At 42.8% G+C, this 18816-nt stretch overlaps 2 protein-coding genes across 2 annotated transcripts in view; one reads left to right on the forward strand and one right to left on the reverse strand.

Moving 5' to 3' along the window:
- Positions 1–18816, forward strand: part of LOC138949041 (TRMT1-like protein) — a 322855-nt gene that overhangs the window by 51839 nt on the left and 252200 nt on the right. The gene's annotated exons all lie outside the window — the stretch shown is intronic.
- On the reverse strand, positions 565–13800 carry LOC138949043 (tubulin beta chain-like). Its single transcript, XM_070320773.1, has 8 exons — positions 13638–13800; positions 7591–7699; positions 6981–7208; positions 6346–6473; positions 4701–4881; positions 4073–4344; positions 3375–3575; positions 565–2156 (listed from the first exon to the last, which is right to left on the reverse strand). The coding sequence occupies exons 1-8, from the start codon at positions 13692–13694 to the stop codon at positions 1992–1994; spliced, it is 1341 nt and encodes a 446-aa protein (XP_070176874.1). The 5' UTR covers positions 13695–13800; the 3' UTR covers positions 565–1991.

Genomic DNA, 18816 nt, shown 5'->3' on the forward strand with positions numbered 1-18816 from the left:
ATATATTGTACTACGTTGCAAGCCCCTGGAACAAATTTTTGATTAGTGCTTTTGTGAACAAGAAACAATTAACAAGTGGCTCTATCCCATCTCCCCCCTTTCCCCGTCGCGATATAACCTTCGTGGTTGAAAACGACATTAAACACCAAATAAAGAAAAGAAAGAACCCTGGTCACATGCACTTGCATTTTCATAAGTGTTATTCGTTTGTTTTTGCTGAATTTTTGTGTGGACACAGCCTATTTATATTTCTTGCTTGGTAGATAAATACACCTAAAAGTAGTCATCCCACAAACTTTGTTTATGGGTTCATTTTTGTCAAAAAGTTGAATGGTTGTTTGATTGGTGTGTTTGTTTGATTGGTGTGTTTGTTACATTTTGGTTGGTTTGTGCTTTGATACTCAACAAACTATTTTCTTCACAATTCAATCCATAACGACCACATGTCTAACTTTGGGTTTGTCCCTCGGGTGGTCGTTATAAACAGGTTTGACTCTACCACAGCAGTCAACTCGATTACAAGAGCACACACACCCTCACAGACAACAAAAAATAGCAAAAACATTATCAGCTGAGCATAAAATCATTATTGATCCCATGGGCAGACAAAACAAAGCTAATTTGTACCCCCCGCGGGTTAGGGGGAAGAATTTACCCGATGCTCCCCAACATGTCGTAAGAGGCGACTAACGGATTATGTTTCTCTTTTTACCCTTGTTAAGTGTTTCTTGTATAGAATACAGTCCATTTTTGTGAAGATTTTAGTCAAGCAGTATGTAAGAAATGTTAAGGCCTTTGTACTGGAAACTTGCATTCTCCCAATTAGGTAATATACATTGTACTACGTTGCAAGCCCCTGGAGCAAATTTTTGATTAGTGCTTTTGTGAACAAGAAACAATTGACTATCCCATCTCCCCCCTTTCCCCCGTCGCGATATAACCTTCGTGGTTGAAAACGACGTTAAACACCAAATAAAGAAAGAAAAGCAGTTGCAAAATGCCTACCACAAATATGAGGTCACTTGTGTTTGTATAATCACTTTGGATTCCTTTTAGCTTCACAAATGGGTGGGATAAAGTACAAGCAATGCATACTAACCGGCTGACTGTTACTTCGTTGGTCGAATTAGTTTGTAAACACAGCAGCAAAATTGTTAACAAGTCTATCCTATTATGCAAACTGTAGAAAATTGGTATTAAAACTCGTGTACAAAAATAACCTATCAGGCCCAAATAAAATTGCGTAAGCTTATGATGGCAAAACATAAACACTGTCAAAACAGACAACACTATGCGATTTTTCTGTCAAAATGGACAATTGAATAAAATCAATGGACAGCAAAGGCAAAATTCACCTTTGTTTGGAAATAAAAGGCTTCAAATGAACCAAACTAAACTAATACCAAAAGGAATTTTTTTCACAGAAACTTTCCATTTTCAAATTATTTACCAAAAGGAATATTTCACAGAAAATTTCAATTGTGAAATTCTCTCTTTTGGAAGCATCTTTCAATGAATTTTGATCGTTTTTGCTGAATACAACATTCTAGAGACTAGGTCTGTAACAGAACACTTAGCTCCTAGTTACCCAGTGACTGTTCAATATTACTCATTCTATAAAGTTCTTTTGATGATTGAAGCATTCAGAATTCAAAAAACTTAAGATCATAAACAACAGACAGAAATATCCTAGCTTGTGAACGGTTTCAGACAAGTGTTCAGTAGAGCGGCTCTGAGCAGGGTTTAACCCCGGATATATGCGCTGTAGAAATACTACATTACTATTTTAACTTAGACTCACAAGACCATTAAAAAAAAACGTCTCGTGCACAAACAGCTGCATACAGAGACACAGTACATCAGTCCAGTTTTTGTAATGAAGCTCAGTTTTATGTTCCACGCTCCCCCACAGCTAAGATGCTCATGCTTTTACTCCAGGTGGGCAATTCAATGGAGGTGGAATTCAGTCGCATGGGTGGTGAGGGGGGGGTTTAGGCAACCTCCTCATCTCCCTCCTCCTCGTCGAACTCTCCCTCCTCCTCAGCGGTGGCATCCTGGTACTGTTGGTACTCCGACACCAGGTCGTTCATGTTGGACTCAGCCTCGGTGAACTCCATCTCGTCCATCCCCTCCCCTGTGTACCAGTGAAGGAACGCCTGAAATAGAACAATACATGATGAAATAAGAAAAGACTACATGTAGTTCAAACTCATTCTCTCCCAGGTACGGATATATCCGTATTCACTCATATGACTATCTCACCTGGTACGGATATATCCGTACACAGTCACTTCAGTCGCTTCCTGTAACGTCGATCTAACGCCTGCATTCCAGCGTGTTGCTACACAGTTTCTACAATTCTGAGTGACCTGCTGCAGCACAGCTGGTCTCAACTAAAAATAACTTGGTCAACATAGGTGGGGTAGAAAGTGTGAAGGGAGAAAATAGGGGGGAAAAAGACATCCATTAGACTTACGAAGCTTTTCACAGATATATATTTATTCCAGGCCACACACACACACACATTAACAAATGAAGCGCTTCTTTCAGTTTTAAACAAGAATATGACATTTTTAACAAGAAGAGCAAACGCTCGATCGAGTCACTTTCGCAGTTCTGAATATTATATGAGGCATCAGATGGACAGGAAGAAATTGCTATTCACAACACAATGAGTCACGTTCACATAAAATTTGAGCCCGGTCACTTTTATAGTTTCCGAGAAAAGCCCAACGTTAAGTTGTGTGTTGCCGAACAGAAAAGGCTAGTTATCTCCCTTGTTTTTCTGATAACGTTCGTAAAAGGCTACAGATGTAAATACTTTGATGTAAAGAATAATCCTACAAAGTTTCAATCACATCCGATGAACTTTGTCAAAGATATAAAATGTCTAATTTTTCCTTTGACGCTGACCTGTGACCTTGAAAAAGGTCAAAGGTCAACGAAACCATCGTTAAAGTGTAGAGGTCATTGGAGGTCACGACTAAACAAAATATGAGCCCGATCGCTTTGATAGTTTCCGAGAAAAGTCCAACGTTAAGGTGGTGTCTACGGACGGCCGGACGGACGGCCGGCCGGCCGGACAGACTAACACTGACCGATTACATAGTCACTTTTTCTCAAGTGACTCAAAAACTACACAGTTCTGGGGACACAACGGGAAATTCTGTCACCATGTACAAGCCCTGTGATTTGGTACAAACTTACTAAAAACAAGACTGACTACAACAAAGTACACACATGTATGTCAAGTCCAGGTTTTGTCAATAAAATGCTGCACCTTCACAAAATTTGTGTGCACTAACAAACACATCAACGAATCAAAAAGAGGCAAATCAGGGAAGTGATAAAAAGCATTGACAAACTTGACTCACCTTACGGCGGAACATAGCAGTAAACTGTTCCGAGATTCTCTTGAAGAGTTCCTGGATGGCGGTGGAGTTGCCGATGAAGGTGGAGGACATCTTGAGACCGCGGGGCGGGATGTCGCACACAGCCGTCTTCACGTTGTTGGGGATCCACTCCACAAAGTAGCTGCTGTTCTTGTTCTGCACGTTCAGCATCTGCTCGTCCACCTAAAATATCAGCACAAAAACATGTGAGTACACGCAAACAGAAGCTTTCAAGTACTTTTCAGTCACACTACATGGGAGTGCTTCTCTAATTTCAAAATTTTCTGTTTCTGTTGTGAAGGGACATGATACTAAGACAAACTCCTCCACAGAGAATGTTGTTTCAGCTAGCATTTGAACCCCAAAAAGACTTGTCCTCATGAACACTGGACACATCTTTCAAATGTACTGTACACAAGCTGCACATGCTGCTTATTGAACAGCAACTCTCACAAAAGTACAAGCTAGTTTGACAAAGAATAATGAAGTCATGGGCAGTACATGTTTCTTTAAAAATCATATTACTGAAGGCATACAGATAATGAGAATCAACAGAGAAAGTCACACTCTTATGTATTCCTGTGAAGATCACTCACAGGGAATGTATTCAAGTCTAGCTATCATCAAACCACAAGCAGTATGAACTGAATTTTTTTTTTTTTTAAATCAACAAATCTTACCTCCTTCATAGACATACGACCACGGAAAATGGCAGCCACAGTGAGGTAGCGGCCGTGACGGGGGTCACAGGCGGCCATCATGTTCTTGGCGTCGAACATCTGTTGAGTCAGCTCAGGTACCGTCAGGGCCCTGTACTGCTGGGAGCCGCGTGACGTCAGGGGAGCGAAGCCAGGCATGAAGAAGTGGAGACGGGGGAAGGGCACCATGTTGACAGCCAGTTTACGCAGATCTGCGTTCAGCTGACCGGGGAAACGCAGACAGGTGGTCACGCCTGCAAGACAGACATACATTTTATATGAAACATTTTCATACCTATTTTCTATGCTTTCCCCCCCCCCGTGGAAAACGATTGACACATGATACACATCACAGTCTTTTGATACAATTCTCACAAAAATTATTGCTTAAAAGTCTGCTTTGCCAAACAATGTGACAAAGAATTGTATGAATCTGAGCATGAATTAGACTGCAGCCACACAAATTTCAAAGACCAAATAAAATCTTGTAACTGCGTGCATTAAAGTTCAACTTAAAAAAAATAAAACGACTTAAAAAATTCAACTTTAAAAAAAAATAATACAGCTTAAAATAATTCCTCCCTTTGGAAGCAAATGACTTTCAACTCACCAGACATGGTGGCGGAGACCAGGTGGTTGAGGTCTCCATAGGTTGGGGTGGTGAGTTTGAGCGTGCGGAAGCAGATGTCGTAGAGAGCCTCGTTGTCGATACAGTACGTCTCGTCTGTGTTCTCCACCAGTTGGTGCACGGACAGGGTGGCGTTGTATGGCTCCACAACTGTGTCTGAAACCTGTAAAATGTCACAGGGAAATATTAAGTTTGTCCAAGGCATCATTACCTGAAATTAATGATACAGTAAATGGAAAGTTGCTCAGAACAGCAATTAATATAAAAAAAACGCTGCTTTAAATTTTGTCTCAAAAAATAAAATTCTTTCAATTCCATTTTTCTCAACAAATGGATTTGATAGCCCCTTTTAAACCTTTTGTTGCCAGGTGTTGTAGCTCTTCATGAAGTCTGTCAATTGACCTCTATTTGAAGACCAAACTTTCTGAAATTAATTTAACAATAACAGGGTTTTGAGGGGAACGCATGGACGGGGAATGGGGTACCCTTTTCACTGATCACAGTTTGTTTGTTTGTTTGTTTGCTTAACGCCCAGCCGACCACGAAGGGCCATATCAGGGCGGTGCTGCTTTGACATTTAACGTGCGCCACACACAAGACAGAAGTCGCAGCACAGGCTTCATGTCTCACCCAGTCACATTATTCTGACACCGGACCAACCAGTCCTAGCACTAACCCCATAATGCCAGACGCCAGGCGGAGCAGCCACTAGATTGCCAATTTTAAAGTCTTAGGTATGACCCGGCCGGGGTTCGAACCCACGACCTCCCGATCACGGGGCGGACGCCTTACCACTAGGCCAACCGTGCCGGTACTGACCACAGTACACACCTTGGAAATCAAAAATCAGATAGACTGCTAGACTGCTAACATTCCAAAATTCACAATCAAAAAGCAAGAACGGTAGCTAGGTTACTGGAACGTGTCATTTATGACAAACATGGGTGAAACTGATCAGAATTGAAAATAAGGAAAATGAGGCAAGGCCCTGCTAGGGGGCCCTGGAGGACGAAGCCCCCCCGGAAGAAAACAAAAAATCAGGCTTTTTAAGGGTAAAAGTAGGCCTCTCCTGGTATCTCAAACACACAAATTTGCACAGCAAACAATGGTAACAAATGCCAAGCTGTAGTCCGATAATTCGCGCGCTCAGTGAAACAAAGACTCAGCGATGTCCGGTCACTGTGTTAGAGAAAATACGGATCGGATCGCCGACGAAAAAAAAAACTTTGATTTTCAAAATAAGGAATTCCTTATTTGACCAATTTCATTTGGCGGATTTCCACCCAAAGGCGGAAAAGTTTCACCCATGGACAAAACAAAATGTTACAGTCACTGTACTTTGACAGTGGTCTTTTAAGCGGACAGACAAACAAACACTTATGATGCAGATAAGGCCCCCCCAAAAAAATAGTCTGTTTACGGTAACCCGACCGACCCTATTTTTTTCGCGCGACCCTAGACTTTTTTTTGGCATTTGGGGGAGAAAAAAAAATAACGTAAAAATATGGTTTTTTGGAAGAAAAAAAAAATTAAAAAATAAAAAATCCCGACCTACCGACCCTATTTTTTTGGCCTATGTTACCGTAAACAGACCTTTTTTTTTTTTTTGCCTAATAATTCACTGTACCTTGGGAGAGGGTACGACAGAGAAGGTGTTCATGATCCTGTCGGGGTACTCCTCACGGATCTTGGAGATGAGCAGTGTCCCCATGCCGGACCCAGTGCCTCCACCCAGTGAGTGAGTCAGCTGGAATCCTGTGGGCACAAAGTTTCAAGATGAATACTCTAAAAGTGTCTCTGTATCAGTGTATGTATGAGGCTCAAACTACTTAACTCAAAAATTAAAAATATGAAACTTTTAACTTTGGTCAAAAAGACAAAAGTTTAAAGGTTTAACCACATATTTTTAATAACAACATGTTTATAAAACTAAAATAAAAGCATATAATGGAACATAAAACATTAAAAACTTTTTTAAACAAAACAAGACCCAATTCACTATGAAGTTTAGAAAACAGGAAAGCAACATGTAATGAACACGATCCAAGTAATACACAAGCTTCTGCTCGAGTTTATGGCCTAATTGTTACATTACGCATGTATTTTAATTCACTCCAACACCAACCTGTCAAACAGAAAAAAGACTAATATTTTCTTGTCTGCAAAATACGCTTGAGGTGAACACACAGACATACACAAAATCAAACTCTAAACCAAGCAGCTTCCGCTATCAATACACCTGTAATTAACACAAAATTTCACCTTGCAAGCAGTCACAGCTCTCCGCCTCCTTTCTGACGACATCTAAGACGGAATCGACGAGCTCTGCACCCTCTGTGTAGTGACCTTTGGCCCAGTTGTTGCCGGCCCCAGACTGGCCGAAGACAAAGTTGTCTGGGCGGAAGATCTGGCCGAAGGGTCCGGATCGCACAGAATCCATGGTGCCCGGCTCCAGATCCACCAACACGGCGCGAGGCACATACTTGCCGCCTGTGATGACACAACAATTTTCATTTTCAAGATTGCATGCAAAAAAATGAATCCACGAGAACTGAGAATGATAAAGAATGCTGCAATAAACAATGTTTGAAGGAAAACAACACTCTATCGGGGCTATTATGAGCTGTGAAAGAGTTGTATTTCTTGAAGGTGAGCCACGAATGTAACCAATCTCATAAAGTCAGAGTGAAAAATTAGCTCTAATTTGGGTTTTCTTTTCAAGGCCATTTCAAGCAGACCCATAATGTTGACAAAGTTTTAACTGCTACATGACATAACTTGCAATGTGTATGAGATTTAACCAGAGCCACTATTCAGCTAGTCATCACAAGAGGAAAGCAAAATTGTTACATTTAAAACAAAATCTGTTTACCTGTGGCCTCATTGTAGTAAACGTTGATGCGCTCCAACTGCAAGTCAGAGTCACCGTGGTATGTACCAGTGGGGTCAATGCCGTGTTCATCAGAGATCACCTCCCAGAACTGTAACCATAGCAATAACATCATGAATATTTTATTAGGTCAGTCACCGTGGTATGTACCAGTCGATGCTGTGTTCATCAGAGATCACCTTCCAGAACAGTAACCATGGCAACAACATCATGAATATTTATCAGGTCAGTCACCATGGTGAGCACCAGTGGGGTCAATGCCGTGTTCATCAGAGATCACCTGTAACCATAGCAAAATAGTGAAAGTGTCATTGCAGGGGAGGTGTCTTCTTGAAGCAGGCGCCTCACTGAACTTCCATTTGTTTTAAACTCACAAACACATAAGGGAGAGTAAAAAAATGTCCAACAAGACTTCAGTCACTAAAAAAAAGAATCCCCTCAGACCCATTGCTACACACACACTAGGCAAAATATATACCCCCCCTCCCCCACAAAAAAAACCCAACCCCAGACAGAACAAAAAAAATCTTCATTTCATGTCAGCTTTTATAATTGAGTTTTTTTACTGAAACTGAAAGGATCAGATCGAGATACTATTTCACTTAGAAACAGATAGATCTCTGTGGCTGCAAACTGCAGTGCATAAACAATGGCATTCCATTTACAGAAAATAATCCCCAGACCAAGCACCATATTTAGCAGCAGAGCAAGTTTGGAAGCCAGTCAGATTAGGCAAAAAAAAAAAAAAAGGTCTGTTTACGGTAACATAGGCCAAAAAAATAGGGTCGGTAGGTCAGGATTTTTTTTTTTTTTCCCTTTTCCCAAAAAACCATATTTTTACGTTATTTTGCCAAAAAAACACAAGATTTTTTTTTCTTTTTTCCCAAATGCCAAAAAAAAGTCTAGGGTCGCGCTAAAAAACTAGGGTCGGTCGGGTTACCGTAAACAGACCTATTTTTTGGGGGGGCCTTATTCCTGTGTACATCCTCTCCCACCCACCGGAATGAGGGGGATAATTGGCAGCTCATTCCAAACCAAGCAGCAGCCTCACAAGTCAATCTTGCTAGTATTGCTACAGAATACTGGGAGTGGGAACACAGCCAGGACACAGCACTCTCTATGAGTCACTATGACATCCCTGTCATTACAATCAATAATCATTACCGAAACAGGGTGCCCCCCCCCCCCCCCCCCCCTAAACCATAAACTACACACAATGACATCACAGTACGTACTGGTCAAGCTTGGCAATGGAATTTAAGTAACTTGTCACAGAGAAAAATAAATGTATGCAGGTCATCGGTGCAGGTCAAACGCTGACACCAGTGATGGATAAAATTCACTATGGTTTTTTGAAATGTGAAGCTTCCTCTATTTAACAAGTGGTATTATTTTGTATTGTAATTGACATACTAAAAGTTACAGGGCCCACACCACAAATGTACTTCACTAATTGTAGCCACACTGTGTTTAAAATGCAATTTATATTAATCCTGTCTGCATGTTTTTTTGAAAGCAAAAAAAACAAGTCGCGTAAGGCGAAAATACAACATTTAGTCAAGTAGCTGTCGAACTCACAGAATGAAACTGAACGCAATGCAACACAGCAAGACCGTATACTCGTAGCATCGTCAGTCCACCGCTCATGGCAAAGGCAGTGAAATTGACAAGAAGAGCGGGGTAGTAGTTGCGCTGAGAAGGATAGCACGCTTTTCTGTACCTCTCTTCGTTTTAACTTTCTGAGCGTGTTTTCAATCCAAACATATCATATCTATATGTTTTTGGAATCAGGAACCGACAAGGAATAAGATGAAAGTGTTTTTCAATTGATTTCGAAAATTTAATTTTGATCATAATTTTTATATTTTTAATTTTCAGAGCTTGTTTTTAATCCAAATATAACATATTTATATGTTTTTGGAATCAGAAAATGATGGAGAATAAGATGAACGTAAATTTGGATCGTTTTATAAAAAAAATATTTTTTTTACAATTTTCAGATTTTTAATGACAGAAGTCATTAATTAATTTTTAAGCCACCAAGCTGAAATGCAATACCGAAGTCCGGGCTTCGTCGGAGATTACTTGACCAAAATTTCAACCAATTTGGTTGAAAAATGAGAGCGTGACAGTGCCGCCTCAACTTTCACGAAAAGCCGGATATGACGTCATCAAAGACATTTATCAAAAAAATGAAAAAAACGTCTGAGGATATCATACCCAGGAACTCTCATGTCAAATTTCATAAAGATCGGTCCAGTAGTTTAGTCTGAATCGCTCTACACACACACACACACACACACACACACACACAGACAGACACACACACCACGACCCTCGTCTCGATTCCCCCCTCTATGTTAAAACATTTAGTCAAAACTTGACTAAATGTAAAAAGAAACAACAACGAAGTACAGTCCACAGGAACGATGCAGCCGATCTAATTTTGTCCGGTTACTCATTCTTGAACTTTATGTGCACTTTGCCCCCAAAGGTAAACATTGTGCTTCAAAAACATTTGGCAATACATTTTGTACTAGAGGAATACCCGGCTTCGCCGGTTTTTATCCACCAGTTTGTGCCCGGGGTCCACCTGAATATGCCCACCAAATTTGATGCAGAATATTTACGATATCACAAACAGAACTCTACAATCCACAGGTGTTGCTTTGCGAGCTATAAAGAGCTATAAATATCTCACAACTTCTAAGGCGCACAACTCTGCAGAGTCTGCTGTGAAGGGCGGCGGTAGTCTCCCTGTCACACCTGCCCCCCGTTTGAATGAACCGAACCATGGATCCTCCAAGCTTAGGTCCCTCCCAGATTCGTGGAATGGGAACAGCACGAAAATGATTCAGTGACCATGATGCCATTCATGATCACATCGAGTCCCATTCATGTTGACGACGCCGATTGTAATCGAGTGCCGAATCACCATAATCACCTTTGGAGGCGAAGTCCACTCACACAGGAATGAGACATTTAGAGCTTATCTCTAAGCCCTTTTTAGGCTGTTATGGCTTCTCAGAGGAAGGTCAGAACATACAGACTCAGAAAAGCAGCCATACCACATCACAAACAGAACTCTACAGTCCACAGGTGTTTTCTACAGACACACACAAACACACACACACACACACACAGAAGCCGTATATATATATATATCTATATGTATAAATATATAGAGATAGATGACAGTGTATTTTTCGCGTGGCTATGAATTGATTCGACCTTTGCACTTTTACAGTGAGGACAACTTACGGGTCCAAGGAAAGCGTTCTGGACACTGCGGTGACCTTCTAAAAATAGTAACAGAACGCCGGGAATATCCGAAGATGCCCCTAATACCGTACTGCACCATACGAAGGAAGGGAGGTAAACGCTGAAAACACGGAGAAGATAAGGAAGAGTTATGGTACTTGATCCCGAAAAAAAACACCAAAATCGGTTTGCGCTGCGCGCTGAGAGCACGTATTGAAATATCTCATCGACCAGATTTTGTGCAGGGTGTATCTGAATATGGACACCAAATTTGAAGCAGATCCATCGAGAACTTTGGCCGTGCATCGCGAAGACACAGACACACACACAGACACAAGTCGTATATAGATACATAAGGGTCAGATTATACCTGCGCAGAGTCAGCGGCACAGATGACGCACTGCAGATTATCCCAGCCCGCTACACGTTGCGTGAAAAGAAAACAGGCCAAGTACTCGTCATAATCCCTACCGCAGCATCTATATATATATATATATATATATATGACTTGTGTCTGTCTGTCTGTCTGTCTGTCTGTCTGTCTGTGTGTGTGTGTGTGTGTCCGCGATGCACGGCCAAAGTTCTCGGTGGATCTTTTTCAAATTTGGAGTCCGTATTCAGCTACACCCCGGACACAACCTCATCGATGAGATATTTCAACATGTGCTCTCAGCGCTGAACCGGTTTTTCTCTGGATCCATTCCCAGTAACTCTTCCTTATCTTCTCCAGTGTTTTCAGCGTTTATCTCCCTTCCTTCGTGTGGCGTCAATCCATATTCCCGTTACTACGTTACTATTTTTAGAATGTCACTGCACTGTCCAGAACGCTTTCCTTGCACCCGTAAGTTGTCCTTAGTGTAAAAGTGAAAAGGTCGAATCAATTTATAGCCACGTGAAAAATACACTGTCATCTATCTCTATATATTTATAGATTTAGATATATATATATATACGGCTTCTGTGTGAGTGTGTGTGTGTGTGGGCAACACCTGTGAATTGTAGAGTTCTGTTTGTGATGTGGTCTGGGGGCTTTGGTGTGACTGTATGTTCAGGCCTTCCTTCGAGAAGCCATAACAGTTATTCTCAATCCCGTTTGAGTTGACTTCGCCTTCAAAGGTGATTGTGGTGTTTCGGCACTCGATTACATTTGGCGTCGTCGACAGCGATGGGACTCGACATGAAATGTTCAGGCCACTGAATCATTTTCGTGCTGTTCCCATTCCACCTGGGAGGGACCTAAGCTTGGGGGTCGAGTGTGACAGGGAGACTACCGTCGCCCTTCACAGCAGACTCTGCAGAGTTGTTCGCCTTAGAAGTTGTGGGCTTTCCTTGCATGTACCCGTAAGTTGTCCTCACTGTAAAAGTGCAAAGGTCGAATCTATTTATCGAAAAATCCACTGTCATCTATCTCTATATATTTATATATATATAGCCTTTGCCATTAAAAACGCGACAAACGATCGACGGAAGTTTTTATGTTACTGGTTATAGCAAGCACCTGTGGTTTAGACTTCGTCAAAAACAAAAAAAAACTGCACGGAAAACTCATGCAAGAAGACACATAAAACATGTGGCGTTTCATTGAGTACAAAATTGAAACGAAACAGCTGGAGTTATGAATGGGTTATAGTGTCGAGAACTGCACGTGTTTTCCATTATCGGTACTTACAGCTTCAAATCAACACAAGTTGTGGCCGAAGCAACCGACAGTGGTATTGACAGTAATAAAGGTCACGGGTTTTGAGTGAATGAAACGTTTTACTGAATTACACGCCACGTGTTATACGCGTCTTCTGACATGAGTTTTCCGTGCACTTTTTTTGTTTTTGACGATGTCTAAACCACAGGTGCTTGCTATAACAAGTAACATAAAAACCGCCGTAGATCGTTTGTCGCGTTTTTAATGGCAAAGGCTATAGATAGATATATACGGCTTCTGTGTGTGTGTGTGTGTGTGTGGAGGCAACACCTGTGGGTTGTACAGTTCTGTTTGTGATGGGGTCTGGCGGCTTTTGTCTGTCTGTATGTTCTGGCATTTGAGAAGTCATAACAGATCTTCTTCTCCCAATAATGTTCAGCGATCAATGAATTGACCATTATTAACATGTTGGCGAAGTGCAAGTGTGTGTCCTTAAAGATTTAAAAAAATAAATAAATAAATAAATAAATAAAAGGTGGGGCAGGGGGAGGGCGGTTACTGTGCCTGTATCAGTGTATGGCCCTCATTGCCCTCAAGCAGAAGGCATTATAGGAGGGGGCCTCGACAACATCTGATGGGAGGGAGTTCCAGTCGATAATATAGGGCTTGGAAATAAGCTCTAAAATTTTCAATCCCGTTTGAGAGGACTTCGCCTTCAAAGGTGATTGTGGTGAACCGCCACGCTGTCTGTCTCTGTCTCGCGATTCACCCCGGCGAAGCCGGGTATTCTTCTAGTCAATAATATGCAGTGCGTCGTCTGTGCCGCTGACTCTGCGCAGGTATATTCTGCCCATATTAGACTTCACCGTAAAACACACCAAGCATCCGGCGGCAATCTGACCTCGACAAAGCTCGGGCAATGAGCTCTCCAAAAAATTATCATTTATTAGCTGGTCAGACAGTGAAACACGCCACCGGCGCACGAGCCGACATGGCGCGTTGAGTCATTCAAACCGTGCGCAGTCGACGAGGCAGGCGTCGTGCATATATATATATGATATATTTTGATAGCAGACGACTGTTCACAAAATACACAATTTCGTTAAAAAGTAATGAATGAACAATTTACCTTTGCACCAATCTGGTTGCCGCACTGGCCAGCCTGAAGGTGTACAATTTCTCTCATCTTGGCGGTTTGTGTAGTTAGGATTGTACTTCCGCAGACCGCAATCGTTGCTCGAAAACTGACGATGCCGGAGCGCAGCTGCTGGTTATGGGAACGACTTGTGAAGTTTATATTTCACGTTCTCCGACACCAAAATGTTACTTGCGGTTTCTGCCGTTTGAACAGCCCTCCAAAAGAATCTTTTTGAGATTGTGGTGTGGTCTTGTTTGTGGTAACCTTATCTATCAGTATTTGGTTACAGATAGCGATTATTTGTAATCACTGAAGTTGTTTTGTTCTGTCGTTCATGTCAAGTTCTGCCAGTCAGCCCGTGTAGCGAGTCATTCCTGATCAGTAAGTTATGGCCCTTCGTGGTCCGAGCTGGGCGGTAAGCAAACAAACAAACAAACAAAGCTTCATGAGCCTGGCCACTAGTGATACTGAATCAGTTGTCTTGTTTGTTTATATTAATGTTTTCTGTCTCGTCTTACGTTGAATATTGAAGTATCTTGCACACAGTTTATAGTTACTTTTTATGTTCTATCATTCTTGACATATATTTGTTCAGTTCTAATTCTTCTTCTTCTTCTGCGTTCGTAGGTGTTTTTTTGCACGAGTGGAATTTTACGTGTATGACCGTTTTTTACCCCGCCATTTAGGCAGCCATACGCCGTTTTCGGAGGAAGCATGCTGGGTATTTTCGTGTTTCTATAACCCACCGAACGGCTCTGACATGGATTACAGGATCTTTTTCGTGCGCACTTGGTCTTGTGCTTGCGTGTACACACGGGGGTGTTCGGACACCGAGGAGAGTCTGCACACAAAGTTGACTCTGAGAAATAAATCTCTCGCCGAATGTGGGGACGAACTCACGCTGACAGCGGCCAACTGCGGATGCAAAAGTCCAGCGCGCTACCGACTGAGCTACATCCCCGCCCTATTCAGTTCTAATAAATGGGAGGTTTTCAAATAGTTTGCATTCACTGAGTCTGGACATTGACTAGTCGGTCGTCAGAAGTTCATGTGCCAGTGCAGTGATATTTGATCACTCAGACACCGTGGCCGGCACACACACACACACAATTGAAACACCGTAGCACACACACACCCACACCCACACACCCCCCCCCACACACACACACACACACACAACGTGACACAGTGCACTGGCGCGCGCGCGCACACACACACACACACACACACACACACACACACACACACAGAGCGTGCACTCATCGACTCAGCCATGCCGCGGATGCCAGCAGGATGCTCAAACCACTGTGCCACACTTACACTTGAATGATGCACCACGCATGCTAAACTGTCTGTAGTCCATGGCGGTGCGTGCCGCAGCCCGTCCCCCAGTGTAACCATAGTCACTGGATGCATAAGCAATGCTAGTGATGACTGGGTACACTTTAGTATTCAACTTGACTAGTTGGCTGAAGTAAAGTTGACGTTGCTAGGTACACACAAAGCGTGACCTCAACGCCTTGGTGGATAGGTTCAATGAGAGACAGCCTTTCAAACATTTTTAACGATGTCTTTCACTGAGCTGTACACTGACAGTCCGTCTGCGTGGAATTGATTAGCAGTCCGGACAGCAGGGTGATATCTATGGGTGAACTTATGCGCTGGTTTTTTTATGACAATTCCTGGCATGAGTCACACACACAATCTCTCTCTCTCTCTCTCTCTCTCTCTCTCTCTCTCTCTCTCTCTCTCTCTCTCTCTCTCTCCGTCAGTCTCACACACAAAAACAAGAAAAGTCGGTTGCGCAGTGACAGAGGTCATGTCACATTAACATTCTATTAATTCGTTTTTGAATATTTTAAAGTAGTGTCTGACATTTTCGTTCCAAAGTTGAAACCTTTCCTAAACGGCAACAACTACATAAACAATCAAATAGAAACACACGCACACACACAGCGGACACACAGACACACACACACACATTCCGCAGTCTCAACTTTACTGATTACATAGGCCCATGCCCGGCGTTACGGCTGGGAAATATAACGATTGCAAAATTAATGAACAAATGCGGCAAGCGCCGGTCCTCTCGTTTCTCTCATGGTCCGTCACGGTGTCTGTCGGTCTGTCCGCTGTCAGCCGGCCGAGTTGATCTGTCTGTCTCTCTGGCAGTCTATCAGATCGGTGTCTGCCTCAGTGGGCCGTCTCTCTAACTCCTCAGTTCCCCCCCCCCCTCTCTCTCTCTCACTCTCTCTCTCTCTGTCTCTCTCTGTCTCTCTCGATGAGTGTGTGTCAGTGCTGTGTCACTGCCGTGTGTGTTCAAGTTGTGTGTGCGTGTGCCGGTCAGTGTATGTGCAGGGCCGGACTACCGGGGGGGTTATGGGGGTTGCGCAACCCCCCCCCCCTAGCCTAAACATGTACCTTACTTATTTAATTTTTTTTTATTATTGCTTATTTTATGCCGTTTCATGCAAGGAGCGACCATTTTCCTATCTCAGAATATGACCTACCCGTCAGCTTCAAGGGGCTTCGCCCCCTGACCCCCACAACGAGGGGGGGGGGGGGGGGGGGTGGTGGGTTCTAGGGTTTCCGGACCCCCCCCCCCCCCAGCCAAATAATAAAAATATTGAATGAGGTATGCATTTCTTTATTTTACATTGAGTTTCAATTTTTGGGGTATTAATCAGTGACAAAATCTGCTGCCTGAAACTGGTAATGATCATCCTCAGAATGCACCAGATTGCACCATTTTGCATCCTTTTTTTCAAAATTTTCCGGGGGGGCATGCCCCCGGACCCCCCTAGCAAGCTAGGCGCTTCGCGCCGTCGGCTCGGCGCTTCGCGCCGTCGGCTCGGCGCTTCGCGCCGTCGGCTCGGCGCTTCGCGCCTTCACACCCATATCTTCACAATATACTTTTGAAAAAACCCAGTCATAAAATTAACTGATCCGCCCCTGCCGCCAGGGGGGATGTCCCCCTGGGCCACCACTGGCAACCCCCCCCCCTCCTCTTTGCCTAGTCCGGCCTTGATGTGTGTGTGTGTGTGTGTGTGTATGCGTGTCGTGTGACGTGTGTGTGTGTGTGTGTGTGTGTACGTGTGTGTGTGTGTGCGTGTGTGTGTGTGTGTGTACGTGTGTGTGTGTGTGTGTGTGTATGTGTGTGTGTGTGTGTGTGTTAATCATTTAAGGCAAACCAGTTATTCTATCACGAAACTAAAGAAATATATACATCTATAACAGAGCGAACATAACATTCAAACGAAACATACTGACGAACATGAAGGTGTTTTTTTTTTCTTGACAACAAACTAGCTTGAACAAGATCAACACCAATAGAAAAACATATAACAACACTGACCGTTGACAACAACGTGACAAACACGACAATAGCGAGATTTAAGAAACAGCACGTTTCGTTTTGCAGCTCGTTTCGTTTGGTGAATGAGTCACCCCGCGAAACGGAACGTGTAACGAGACGGCATAGGCCGCAGACAAGATTTAGATGTATTCACGTTTCGTTTCGGAATGAAAGGCCGGGCATGGCAGGATATGATCCGCTGACTGGGCATGGCATAATTTCAACTCCACGAGTCAATAAAGGATTGACATACTCGCATTGCACGCACAAGAGCTTCACATTTTTCAATTCATGCACCTGATCACATACGAAGCCAGAATAAAAATTCGATGCGATGACCTACTTCTGCTTCGCCATTTGCTTTCTCACCATGAAGTTGGATAAATGTACCAGGATCAGCACCCTTCAAAATATTTCAGTTCACAACAGTTGTCTACCTCCAATGAACACATTCTCAGCGCTGAAAGACTGTGAAAGGGTTGATGAATCTAGCAATGCATAAAATGGCCAACAAATAAAACTGTTAGTGTGCAAAAATACTCACAAAAGTTGACGAAATATTGTTCGTTTTTTGGGGGTGGAAAACGTGACTGCGTTTTGACGTTCCACGTTCCGTTTCAGTTGACCTTCACCTTTCCAGCGAGAGACCCCCGAAATAATGACGTTTACCACAACTTCAAAACGAAACGTCCCAACGTTTCGTTTCTTAAATCTCCGTAATATCTCACGGCAAAATAAAAGTAAAAGACCTGCTGGGAAAAAAAACGGACAAAATGCGACAAGAATCGAGCTTTTATCAGCAAACAAGAAGCGTCTATTGTCACAGTTCCTACACCGGTTTCAAGACAATGGCTCAGCCACTCTACCATTCACTGCTCATCAATGATGCATGATGGGTTTGCCGATCCCGTTCCAGATCCTAGCAACCGGACCGCCTTATCATAATTGGCTAGTTGATTGGCTGGTGTGCTTCGCGTGATGTCACGCACAGGCTCAGCTTCATTGACAACGCCACAACAACAGAGTAGTGTCATGAATTATCTATAATAGGATTTTCACTGTTAAAGGAACATTTTTGCACAAAAAAAGACAGTTTTATGTACAATGGTTAGCGAAAGTTGTTGAATTTTGTAGTGGTGATATTTGCATGTTTACTGTTTTGTTTTGTTTTTGTTTGTTTCTGTGTATTTTTCAGTACTTGTTTGTTTTATTGCCCTTTCTTTGTTCGTTTCAGTGGGTTTTTTTGTGTGTTTGTTTCACTGTTTATTTTAATGTCGGTTTCAGTGCTTGTTTGTGTCAATGTACCTTCCAGTACTTCAGAATTTGTTTTGTTTTGCTAAAATATCTTTTCCCGATTATAGAGTTACCCTTTAGACGCCACAGGCACACTGAATTTGCCAAAACAACCCAGATACAGCGACCCTTAACGATATTGAAGGAAATTAATTAATACAAACAGACCTTACCTGTCAAGAAGATGTTTGGGGTGCGGGGTGGGGGGTGGGGGTGGGGCTGGGGAGGGGGAGACGGGGAATGGGGAGTTGTCGACAAAATCCACCACGTTTACCTTGATACAACAATCGATTACCTTTTGGACCAGATCCATGTTAATCAATCTCGTATGATCTCGGAAGAACCGAGAAGATAGCGGCCATTGTTAAACGAGGAGATCACACGTGGACCGGGAATACGGCATCCCACTAGTTGAACACACAAGCTGTGTCACGGTCTTCGCCTTACACTTTGTTGTATGCAAGAACACAACACCGGCCTAATGCATGGGTAGTGATACTGTATAGTATACTCTGCATACAG

Source organism: Littorina saxatilis, linkage group LG15, assembly GCF_037325665.1.
Source record: "Littorina saxatilis isolate snail1 linkage group LG15, US_GU_Lsax_2.0, whole genome shotgun sequence".
NCBI lineage: Eukaryota > Metazoa > Mollusca > Gastropoda > Littorinimorpha > Littorinidae > Littorina > Littorina saxatilis.

What these genes read in the sequence shown, in the direction of transcription:
- LOC138949043 (XM_070320773.1), bottom strand. Translation starts at nt 13,694, where the DNA reads ATGAGAGAAATTGTACACCTTCAGGCTGGCCAGTGCGGCAACCAGATT. An exon ending in GCAACCAGATTGGTGCAAAG is followed by an intron (nt 7,700 to 13,637) that starts GTAAATTGTTCA and finishes CTATGGTTACAG; the next exon opens with TTCTGGGAGGTGATCTCTGA. An exon ending in GGTCTCCGCCACCATGTCTG is followed by an intron (nt 4,345 to 4,700) that starts GTGAGTTGAAAG and finishes TCTGTCTTGCAG; the next exon opens with GCGTGACCACCTGTCTGCGT.